This window comes from Nicotiana tabacum, chromosome 4, assembly GCF_000715075.1.
Source record: "Nicotiana tabacum cultivar K326 chromosome 4, ASM71507v2, whole genome shotgun sequence".
Taxonomy (NCBI): domain Eukaryota; kingdom Viridiplantae; phylum Streptophyta; class Magnoliopsida; order Solanales; family Solanaceae; genus Nicotiana; species Nicotiana tabacum.
Window position 1 is genome coordinate 10,390,791 of NC_134083.1, and position 12,328 is coordinate 10,403,118.

At 31.6% G+C, this 12,328-nt stretch overlaps 1 protein-coding gene and 1 long non-coding RNA gene across 3 annotated transcripts; one reads left to right on the plus strand and one right to left on the minus strand.

Annotated features, from left to right (window-relative positions):
• The first annotated feature begins 4,111 nt into the window (after positions 1-4,111).
• On the plus strand, positions 4,112-8,273 carry LOC107785984 (BIIDXI-like protein At5g11420). Its single transcript, XM_016607420.2, has 3 exons — positions 4,112-4,262; positions 6,929-7,444; positions 7,550-8,273. The coding sequence occupies exons 1-3, from the start codon at positions 4,187-4,189 to the stop codon at positions 8,074-8,076; spliced, it is 1,119 nt and encodes a 372-aa protein (XP_016462906.1). The 5' UTR covers positions 4,112-4,186; the 3' UTR covers positions 8,077-8,273.
• Positions 7,475-10,438, minus strand: LOC107785985 (uncharacterized). Of its 2 annotated transcripts, none has more exons than XR_012708502.1 (3): positions 10,195-10,325; positions 8,898-9,133; positions 7,475-8,032 (listed from the first exon to the last, which is right to left on the minus strand). It is a non-coding gene; the product is annotated as an uncharacterized LOC107785985 (long non-coding RNA). The 2 variants fall into 2 exon arrangements; XR_001648033.2 differs by having other exon boundaries at positions 7,558-8,032; positions 8,822-9,133; positions 10,195-10,438.
• Between the last annotated feature and the right edge of the window lie 1,890 nt (positions 10,439-12,328).

Genomic DNA, 12,328 nt, shown 5'->3' on the forward strand with positions numbered 1-12,328 from the left:
TTGAAAGCGGCAAAAGGCTTGAAATGCTGACCATCAGATAAGACCTTCCCTTGACTCTTATTCCATATTAATAGGCAAATTAATTAAAGGTAAGATGGAAATTAAGGCAACAATAATTTCACTTAATTCAAAATATTCCATCTACCTGATATCGATCATGGCTGTAATCGACCCAGCATAACGTGCAAGAAAGATGCTTGAACAAAAAATGATCTACTAGATTGCTTTCAGCGAAAAAAACAAAACAAAGAGCCCGGTTATTTGGAAATTTAGTTTAAATCTATATTTATACTATATTAAAAGCACGAGGGCCCTTAGCGAAATGTCATTCGCCTTTTTTACCCTTTAAAACTATAGTTCAGACTAAACAAAATAGTCTTTTAATTATTATCCTAATATTTAAGAATATTTATTTAATTATCTCCCTAATATTTAGGAATAGACATTTAATTATTTTTCTTATATTTAGGAATAATTATTTAATTATTTTTCTAATATTTGGAGCTTCAAAATTAATTAAAATTTTAAATATTAAATCACTCCTTATTCAAACTATATACAAACTTCTCTATCCAAGAATTTAAAATAAAGAAAGATTTTAGCTATATAAATTCTTTCCTTTTAAAATTCATTACTTCTAACACCAAAGATTTAAGCAACAACTCTAAGCTAAGTATTAAAAACGATTTGAATTAAATATTCTCTTAACAAATATTAGGAAGTTTGACCCTAGATGTCGTATCAATTTAAAATCTAAGAACGAAAATAAATTAAAAATAAATTCAATTTAAGGAATTTATTTAATGACAAGTAAAAGAAGGGTGGACAATATTTTAGAATGGAAAGGAACAGTTTTTTTTAACATAATATTTTTCTATTATATTTTGATTAAATTAAGTAATAGGATATCTTATTTATTAAATGCAAAATGACAATATATTATTCTTAATTTCTTCATGATTATAAAAAGTTAAACTAAGATATTATCATAGTTGAAAAGCAGTGAATAATAATATATTTTAAATTACTTTCTTACTTTCATATTAAAATAAAATTAAGAAATACAATTTATGAGGAATAACTGGGGTCATTACTTATTTTCCTAATTAAAATATAAGAATAATTGGGGCGATTACTTATTTTCTTAATATTAAGAATTTTTAAATTAATAAAATTTATTTATTAAATTTTTTCTCACTTGACTATATTAAAAGCACAAAGGCCAATAACGAAATATCATTCCCCTTTTTTACCCTTTTAAAATAGAGTTCACACTAGATAAAATAGTGATTTGATTATTCTTCTAGCTAATATTTAGAAGTTTGAAATTAAATAAGATTAATTACTTATTATACCTTTCCTTATTTAGGCCAATACCTTTCCTTTATTATGAATATTTAGGAGCTGAATTGAGTAAGAGGTCCTTATATTTAGGACTTTAAAATTATTAAAGTTTTATCTTATATGAATTTAGATTAAAGTATAATTAAATAATACCAAATATTTATATGTTTTTCCCTATATATGAATTTATTTATACAATATATTTTTTTATCTCAAAACAATTGTATAATCATGCTAAATTTTAGGTGAACAATTATGATATAAAAAATAAAATAAGGAAAGAGGAAGTAGTTTGCTTTGTTCTTTATTCAAATCAGTATTTAACTTATAAATGCTATGAGTATTCTATGTGAGATTGGTCTATTGGCTATTAATTTTATTATCCGATCAATAATTTACTTAGATATAAATATTAATATAGATTTTAAAATATTATTAGAAAAAATAATTACAAAAATATTTTATACTAGCAAGAGAAAGAGAGAGAGAGAAAAGTGATTGACAAAAGTCATTTACTAACGCTATGACAAACATAAAGCGCAAAAAGTTTAAATTTTTATCATTTGACACAAGAATTTTGTGGATAAAATTATAGTTATAATTAAACATTTATTTTATGCTATGAGATAATATTAATAATTTAAATCCTCAAAAAATAAATTATTTTTATTAGTGATTAAAAAATATTATTAAGTATTTGAATCGACCTTTTTCCCCGGATTTGAATTAATTGACTATAAAAACAATCCAATTCTATTCCTTTCCAAATTCATATATAGGTAAAATTGTTTTTCAAGTTTATACAAATCTTAGAGTACATAAAATATTTTTCAGAAAAAGACCATCGGCAATAAAAGAAATCAAAAATATAAAATAAAATTTAATTATACTATTAAGAATTAAATTGGTTAAACGAAAACTTAAGGAAATAAGAATGAAATTGGTAGAAGCCAAAATGTATTCATAAAGAGATGTCAGGTGAGATACATTTAACATATTTGTAAATTATATTATAAGATATGTATAATTACAAAATAATATACAACTAATTTTACTAAATTCATCATCTATGCATATTCAGAAGATATTTAATACAATTACTATGAGAAAATTTATTTTTATCATTTAAACAAATATTATATTTTATTTTAGCATTAATATTTAGGAGTTTGAAATTAAATAAGATTTATTACTTAATATACCTTCTTTTTTTTTTTGTTGTTGTTGTATAACTTTCCTTATTTGAATTAAGTAAGAGGTCCTTATATTTAGGACTTTAAAATTATTAAAGTTTTATCTTATATGAATTAAAATTAAAGTATAATTAAATAACACCAAATATGTTTTACCTTATATGAATTTTACATAATTGAACGTTTTTTATCTCAAAAAATTGTATAATCATGCTAAATTTTAGATGAACAATTATGATATAAAAAAAATAAAATAAAGAAAAAAAATTAAAGAAAGAGGAAGTAGTTTGCTTTGTCATTTATTCAAATCAGTATTTAACATATAAATGCGATGAGTATTCTATGTGAGATTGGTCTGTTGGCTATTAATTTTATTCTTTGATCAATAATTTGCTTAGATATAAATATTAATATAGATTTTAAAATATTAATAGAAAAAATAATTACGAAACTATTTTATAATAACAAGAGAAAGAGAGAGATAAGTGATTGACAAAAGTCATTTACTAGCGCTATGACAAACATAAAGTGCAAAAGTTTGATTTTTTATCATGTGACACAAGAACTTTGTGGATAAAACTATAGTTATAATTAAATATTTATTTTATTCTATGAGATGATGTTATTAATTTAAATCATCAAACAATAAATTATTTTCATTAGTGATTATATTAAATAATTCAACTTTATTCCTTTCCTAATTCATCATATAGGTAAAATTATTTTTCAAGTTTACCAAAAACTTAGAGTACATAAATTATTTTTCAGAAAAAGATCATCGGCGATAAAAGAAATTAGAATATAAAATAAAATTTAATTATAGTATTAAGAATTAAATTATTTAACTACAAACTTAAAGAAATAAGGATGAAATTAGTAGAAGCCAAAATATATTCATAAAGAGATTTCATGTGAGATACAATTTAACATATTTGTAAATTATATTATAAAATATGTATAATTATAAAATAATGCACAACTAAAATTTAACTAAATTCATCATCTATGCATATTCAGAAGATATTTAATACAATTACTATGAGAAAAATAATTTTTATCCTTTAAACAAATATTGCATTTTATTTTAACATCAATGTACATATTTTTAATTGATACACACTATACACACGTGCAACGCACGTATTCTAAAAGTTGTTAAACAATAATGACAAACCCAGTATAGTCCTATAAATAGAATCTGGGGATAGTAGTGTGTAACTCCTACCTTAAAAGGTAGAAAAATTAGTTTAAACTAAAAATTTTAAGAAAACCTCTAAAATACTATTAAGAGGTGAACTCAGAATTAAACCTTCATACCTTTGTAATTCCTTTGAAAACCTTTAAATAAATTAAGTAGGACATTATATATTCCGACATTTTGCGATTGTTAAGGATATTGATTAGTACTAGTATATAATTAGTTTTTGTTTTCTTTTTTGTCTTTGTTCTTCGGTAGGAGAAGTGCACGTGCAAACCTGTTGCTTCCATGTTCCAGCTACGATAGAGCAATATGGTGGTGGCAATACCGTTAATTCTTTCAATACCAGGGGCATTTTCAAGAACAGAAATACATAAAAGCCAGTCGAGGCGTTTGTGAATTTTCATCCCAACATATTTCTCTCTCTTTTTGTTCCAAAAAACCACAATTTATGAAAATGAAGAAAACGGCAATACTGATAGTGCTGCTCTGTGCCACCATAAATGTCGTTTTATCTGTAGATGATGGTAAGTTTCTATGCATTTTCTCTTTTTGCTTCCATTGTGGGAAATATACATAAAGTTGTGTATAACTCATTACTCATTTAGCATATGATTATTAGTGTAATTTAACTAAATTACTTTTGATCTTATATCTCAAATTACTGACTTTACTTATTAAGAATAGTTTTAGAAACATGATAGTGTAATTGTTTTTCACGTGTTAACGTATGTAGTGTGAAAAGCAAAGTTGATGATCACTCCTTGCCTGCAATTCCGCATCTTCTTGCTTTTAGCCTATTTTGGTGTTTTAATTTGCTTTGCCAGTCTTTGCTGTGAGGTCCTGTAGCAGAGAACAATAGACGTATACGTAGAACATAAGATCACAAGCCCTTCATTCGGAAATACAGTATTTAATTAGAATAAAGCCCTTCTTGTCTGGTTCTTATGATTTATTTTATAAAAATCAGGGTCATATCTGTTCCGTAACTTTTTTTTCTTCATTTAAGAGCTGTTTCCTAGAAGATTTATGAATGAATATCTCACACAGACACACATACATTTAAAGAGGAAGTAGAAGATGGAAAAAAAGGAAGAAGAAAAGAATACTATGAAAATCGCTGGAATATCAAACTTTATTCTAATTTTGGGAGTGGTAGTGATGGAAGTACTGGCGTATAAATTCAGGAAAATATTCATGGAAACCGACCTCCGACGTACACGTAGTTACTTAGCTATTAGGCAATACGATATTTTGTGTATTAATTTCATGCAGAAATCAGAATGAAGTTTCAGATTTCTGCACATGGATCTTTATGACGAGGAATTGGGCAATAAAATAACTGGTTGGGATTTGGGAATATCGGAATAGCCTGATTCCCGTGTTAATTATTCCTACTCTCTTTGTTTCACTTATGCTGATGACACTGCTACTATTATTCGGAGAGTTAAAAAGAATTTTGTTTTTTACCGTGATTTATTAAGATATTTTATCAATATTTTAAATTATTAATAGTTATAATTTGTACTACTTATTATTACGTAATATAGCTTACATACATTTCTTCTTATTTGGGACATACATGAGGCAGGAGTGTCTGTTGCGGGTTCAGTCGAATCCAGTCGTTTTGGTTCAAATTATGTATTTATCTTTAAAATTTTATTAAATATGTACAAATTATTAATTTAGAACCCAATAACTTAAAATGATTAGGATTCCGAACCCATAACCTTAAAATCCTTCTCCGCCTCTGAATACATGGAACTTTATTATTCAAGTTCATATAATTGATACCAGCCTCACCGAAAACGAGTGACTTGATTTTCTTGCAAAAGGTTATTGTTCGTCTATATAGGTTAATTAACAAATTCAAGGACAGTTTACCTATTTGTAGAAACAGTCACGGTAACAGCAATAAATATTTAATAGAATTACACATCTTAAGTAGATTGATGGTCACTTCAATCTTCCATAGGATATAAATGCGACTCAACAATTTCCTTTAGATCCTCAGTAGGGTTTATCGAAAACAACCTCCCTACCGTTATAAAGTAGAAGTAAGGTATGCGTACACATTATTTTCCCCAGACCTCGATTACTTGTGAAATTACACTGAATTTGTTGTTGTTGTAGTATCTTGAATCCCCTCGATCGGTTAAATCCTATCCGCTAAAGTAACCCATTCCATACAGTTTCTTCATTACCCTTCTGAATTTTACCCCGTGTTACCTATTGCATTTAATTGGTGGGATTTTTTGAAGAATTGCTTGTAAATAAGAAGGAAAAAAAAAAGTAATGGAAGATCCAGCCTTGCCACCGATCTTCCGACACCAAGTTGTCATCTCCTATTCGCTACCCACATCTGATTTCTTCTAATAAATTAATCCCAAATATAGCTGGTAGGCTTACTAATCACGGTTTGTTCCTAATCCAAGCCATGTTACATGAAGCTAAAGTAAGGCAAAAAGGAAAAATAAAAGAACCTAATGCGCTGGCCTTACTTTCTTCACGTGATTACTGAACAAAACTTGTAATTATCTGATGGCAGTTAACATGACATGCTGTTTAGATTATACCTTAACCGTAGAATAAGTTCTAATCCACGTAAACGTAGATCTTCTCACGTTCGAGGAAGATCTGCTTGTGTTAATAGAATGTTTGAATATAACTTGAGTTAACATATTCCGATCCAGAATTTAAGTTCTTATCGCTTGAACACACTGTACTCTTGTAATATGACTTCACAAATTGACATACATTAATATTTTAGTGATTATTTTCACATATATTTATGTCTCGTGTCGAAAATAATCATTGAACTCGTGCCTCATCTATCTAGAGACGAAGCTAGGATCTGAAATTACTGGGTTCGGGATTCTAGCCTTCTATGTTACTAGGTTCTAAAGTAAGAATTTGTACATATTCAATGGATTTCTTAAGACAAATATATGGTTTGCACTAAAGCTACTGGGTTCGGCCGAACCCGTTACCGACTATGTTGCGCGGACTCTCCATAACTGTTGCCGCACCCTTGTCGGATCCTCCAAAAATACACTACTTTTGGAGGATCCGACACTCACCCGGCAATATTTCCGAAGAGTCCGAGCAAAATAGGTTATCGAAACTCTAGCTCCGCCCCTGTGATCTGTCTCTGTATGGACGTAACTAACTTTTCTATCTTGTGGTTGTTCAGGATTATTGCCTAACGGCAACTTCGAGCAAGGTCCAAAACCATCACAATTGAAGGGCACAAAAGTGACAGAGCCTCACGCAATACCCCACTGGGAAATCTCAGGTTATGTAGAATACATCAAATCAGGCCAAACACAAGGTGACATGCTACTTCCAGTGCCAGAAGGAGCTTTTGCTGTTAGGCTAGGGGAAGACGCATCCATCAAAACCAGAATCACGAACGTCACTAAGGGAACTTTCTACTCTTTGTCCTTCAACTTTGCTAGGACCTGTGCTCAAGAAGAGAAACTCAACGTGTCGGTGTCGCCTAACAATGAGCCTAATGACTGGGGAATGCTTCCAATGCAGACCATGTATAGTAGTGATGGTTGGGACTCTTATTCGTGGGGTTTCTTGGCCCAAGCCACAGAAATTGACATCATGTTACACAATCCTGCAGTTGAGAAGGACCCAGCTTGTGGCCCTCTCATTGATTACATTGCTCTCAAGGCTTTGAAAAACCCTCATAGACCAAAAGGTAATCCCTCTCTCTGTGTTTTAAGTAAGCTGGTAAAAAAAAATCTTTTATACTATCGGTGTATAAAAGTTAAACTTCAGATTCTAATACATAAAATGGACGCAGGCAACATGTTGAAGAACGGAAACTTTGAAGAGGGTCCATATATCTTTCCCAACACAAGCTGGGGAGTTCTAATTCCTCCAAATATTGAAGATGATCACTCACCATTGCCTGGATGGATGATTGAATCTCTCAAGGCAGTAAAATACATTGATGCTGCACACTTCACCGTGCCGGAGGGCAAGCGCGCCATCGAACTTGTGGCCGGTAGAGAAAGTGCAATAGCACAACAAGTGATAACTACAAAAGGGAAGGTCTATGATCTCATGTTCTCGGTAGGAGATGCCAGCAATTCCTGCCAAGGGTCTATGCTTATAGAGGCATTTGCCGGCCAGATCACTTTGCGAGTCCCCTACGAATCCAAAGGTAATGGAGGATTCAAACGAGCCAAGCTTCGGTTTAAAGCAGTTTCTGAACGCACCAGGGTCAGGTTCTTGAGCACATACTATCACATGAAGAGCGATCACTCTGGCTCCTTGTGTGGTCCTGTGGTTGATGATGTGAGATTAGTTGGAGTTCGCCATCCATAAGTTCTATAGATCAATTAATTACTAGTAATACATAAACTTGAACCAAACTTGAATGGTTATTAGTTTGCCTTTCCTTTTCTTTCTTATTACCGCATTTCTTATGCTGAGGGAATGAGTTCTTATTCCATGTAATGTTACTATGGCAGAGATGTTCGGTTTTTCATATTGCAAAAGCAATTAGAGGGTTACATCATTTAGTCTTCGGCGTCATATCTTACATGTACTTACAAAATTTTAAGAAATCAAATAAAATCCTTCATGAATCTACTCATTCGTTGCTCACACATACTCAAGATATGGTTAAAAAAACTAGCTAGCAACACACAAGTTATACTCTACTATTATACAGTCTACATTGCTTTTCTAGTCTGATACTCTCTAATTATCTATCAAAAGATGCAATTTCACTCCAATATCTTTACTTATTGATTTGTTCGGTCATCTGAAACTCACTCCCTGTTGTCCAAAATTCACTGAGAGAGGAATTGAAGGTCTTCTTTCTACAATTTATGAAAGAGATATGCCTCTTTTTCCTATGTGCTAATAGAAGGATTAGCCCTCTTACCAATATCTTCTCTACCCACTGCCACATAAGATGCACAGTGTTTTTCTATGCACAGCTTCTTCTATTATCAAGAAATGAATAGCACCAAAAACAAAGAACAGTCTGAGGGGCAGAAAGTACAGAGACGACTGCAGGGCGGTCATTATAGCCAATTAGGAAGAGCGGAAACATAGTTTTTACCATTGTGTCGGGCCTGAAAAGGTAAAGAAAATCAGGCAACACGGATTAAATTTTCGCCAAACTTTGTAAAGATCACCTTCCGAAAACAGGCTCTCTGCCTTCCAGGGTAGGGGTAAGGCTGCGTACATCTCACCCTCCCCCGACCCCACTTGTGGGAATTCACTGGCTCTGTTGTTGCTGTTGTTTGTAAAGATTACGTTAGTGATAAAACTCGGATCAGGTGGATAGGCTCCTCCATTATCAAACCTGGCAGCAGCTTCATTAGCAAAACGCTGTGGAAGCCGATCACTCTGTTTCCAGGATAGTCATGCTCTGTAACAAATCATAGGACAATTTATTTGGGCCATATAATTTCCATATCAATATAACTTGAAAAGCATCAATACCAACGCAAAGAACAACAACTGTCACTACCTTCTAAATAAGCAAAAACTAGCACAACCTGCTTCAAATGATGCATCGAGTGTGCAAACTCTACAAATTAGCACTTGCTAATTTCAACAAGATACTCTTGTTTCCTATCCACAGGGCTAAAGGTCCTTATAGGCTCAAGGTCAAAAAAAGTTCAACGATATAATTATGTTAATCCTAATAGACATTGGCATCCCAGACCCCACTTGTGGGATTATACTGGGTTTGTTGTTGTTGCTAGTAGACATTGGCAATTCTAGGGTACAATAAAATTCTTAATGACTCTGTACCAATTCAATTTATTACTACTAATTTTCATAGAATTTAGACACTCAAGCAATTATCCCCCCATCAAAAGTAAAAATATAACAGTTGATTAGAACTGATTACAACAAGAATTACATCTCAATGTCAAATTATTGGAGTTGGCTTTATGAAATATTTGGACCTCTTTCATTACAATACCTTTTTAGGACAAATTAGTTCTCTCGCACTAGAGAATCTCATTTTCAACTGACAAAAACTGATTCCAATATAAATTCTCCTACATTAGGTTGAGTAAGCAGACATATGAATAATACTCTTGAATTTCACTTGATGTGTGAGGACATGTCCGCCTCACAAGACCTGTTATACAAATTCTGCAATGCTCACTCGCTCTCTTTATATAAATCACTCTGACATACTTCAAAAATAAATAAATAAAATAAAATAAATAAAAGATCAAATATCAGCACTAATTATCTGCCTATTAACAATTACAAAATGGGGACTGATTGGGAAGAGCGTTCATACAAGTAATCTTATAATCAACATCTTTATTGTTATTGGAACAAAGAAAGACTAAATTGAATGATAGCTCTCTAACTGTCAGAATTCACATGGAACAAACTACTTTTCACCAAAAAAAATTAAAATTAAAAATAAAATAAAAGAAAAGAAAAGTTGAGGCCTCAGCGTACCATTGATAATTGAAAGCTAGAAGACGTTTCTCTGGCAACAGCAGAAGTGATTCTTCCAAATCCTTAATTGAAAAATAGAATCAGAAGATCCAAGTTTTAACCAAAGAATGACAGCGAAGTGAAAGTCAAATTAAGCAAAGAGCTAGCTGGTAGCCTGGACCTAAAACTGGACTCTCAATTCGGATTCGGGTAATTCTAATAGCCCGCCCAATTCTGGCGATCTTGGGCCCAGTTGCTATACTGGGTCCGACGGCTATGTGTCCTTTCTTTGGACTTGTTAAATTTCGAGAATCCTATCAGCCAATGGGCTTTTGTAACAATTCTTATAGTCATATCAATTTATTCTGAATCTTAAGGAAAGATTAAATGTTTTCCTTTTTATTTTTTGTCTATGCTTTCCTATCTCAATATATTTTTCTGGGAGTGTGGGCATAATCTGTTTTTCTGTTACCAAACTTCATATGTTAAACAAGCTATGCCTGATAATAAGAAAATTATTAATCTAAATAAAATTCAATATGTCCGAGCTGCAAAAAAAAAATTGTATATTGGACTTGAAAAATAACCATGGAGTTAGGTTGACATGGATATAATCTATCTATATATAGATAATGCAGGGACATTTTCCCATGACATAGCGTATCTCTTTAACAAGGAATGCTATTTATCTTTTTTGTCATTGTTTTTGCTATTTATTATTTTTCAATAATTTAAGTAAATAAAGACAACAAACAGTTCTGAGGGCAATCAAGAGTTGCAACGGATGATTAAACGAATCATTTCTTAGAGAATTTAAGTCAATTAATGTCCAATTATGTTGACGTTAAAATTAGAGATGATCGGAGTTATGATCGAGGCACATCAGTTTATAGAGGTGCATCGTATGATAAAGTAAAGAAGAAGAAGGAGGAGGAGGAGGAGGAGAAAAAGAAAAAGAAGGAGGAGGAGGAGGACCTAAAATTTCTAAGTACAGCACTAACCACTAACCTAGAGTCTTTTGTTTTGTTTGACATATTTCAGATGCAGAGAAAGACCAATTTATCCCAAAAGTGCTAGCACCACATGACTCATTATCCAGTTGTTTCTCCAACGAATAAATGAAGGAATAGTCTAGAACATCTTAGCTGTATTTTCTATTTTTATTGTATATACATAAATAGTACAAAGGTACAAATTCATTAGAGAAATACAAAATAGTATAGGGACACCTAGCAAAATAGTACATAGGATTTTTGTATAAATTGGCTATACCTGTACATATGATATTTCATTCAATACAAAAAAAAAAAAAACAAAGTCAAAGAACCAAGATTTGGTTTCAAAATAGTATAGGGACACCTAGCAAAATAGTACATAGGATTTTTGTATAAATTGGCTATACCTGTACATATGATATTTCATTCAATACAAAAAAAAAAAAAACAAAGTCAAAGAACCAAGATTTGGTTTCAAAATTGTTTATTCTTGCATGGTATCAGAGCAGGTTAATTAATCTGCTTGTCGTCAAATCTTCTCTTTCAGTTTTTGTGTTTTTCCCTGCTTTCTTTCAAGATGGTTGAAACAAGTGAACCTACACTTGCTGCTGCAGTTCCTGGAACTGGTTCATCCAAGAAAGAGGTGATTGATTCATCTCATCCCTTTTTTTCTTCATCCTTCTAACTATCCAGGGATGAACTTAGTTTATTCAGCTTTTGATGACAAAAGCTATGGAGCTTGGCGTAGAGCTGTAGTCATAGCCCTTTCTGCCAAGAACATATTAGGGTTCATAGATGGAACCCTCTCTATCCCAGATGAAAACTCTGGTCTTCAAGGTGCTTGGGCAAGATGTAATGATATGGTCCTCTCCCGGTTGCTCAATTCTCTCTAAAAGGAGATAGCAGAGAGTGTCATATACTCACACAGTGCAAAAAACCTGTGGAATGATTTAACAGACAGGTTTGGTTAGACAAATTGGGCTAAACCTTTTCAACTACATAAAGAACTAAGTGTTGTGGTTCAAGAAAATTCTAGTATATCTAGTTATTTTACAAAAATAGGCACAAATTCATATTTTAATCAATTTTTAACATAAAAGCCTCTCGAAAAAAGACACGGACTTCACACACAAATCGAGAAAAGTTAAAATGAGATACTT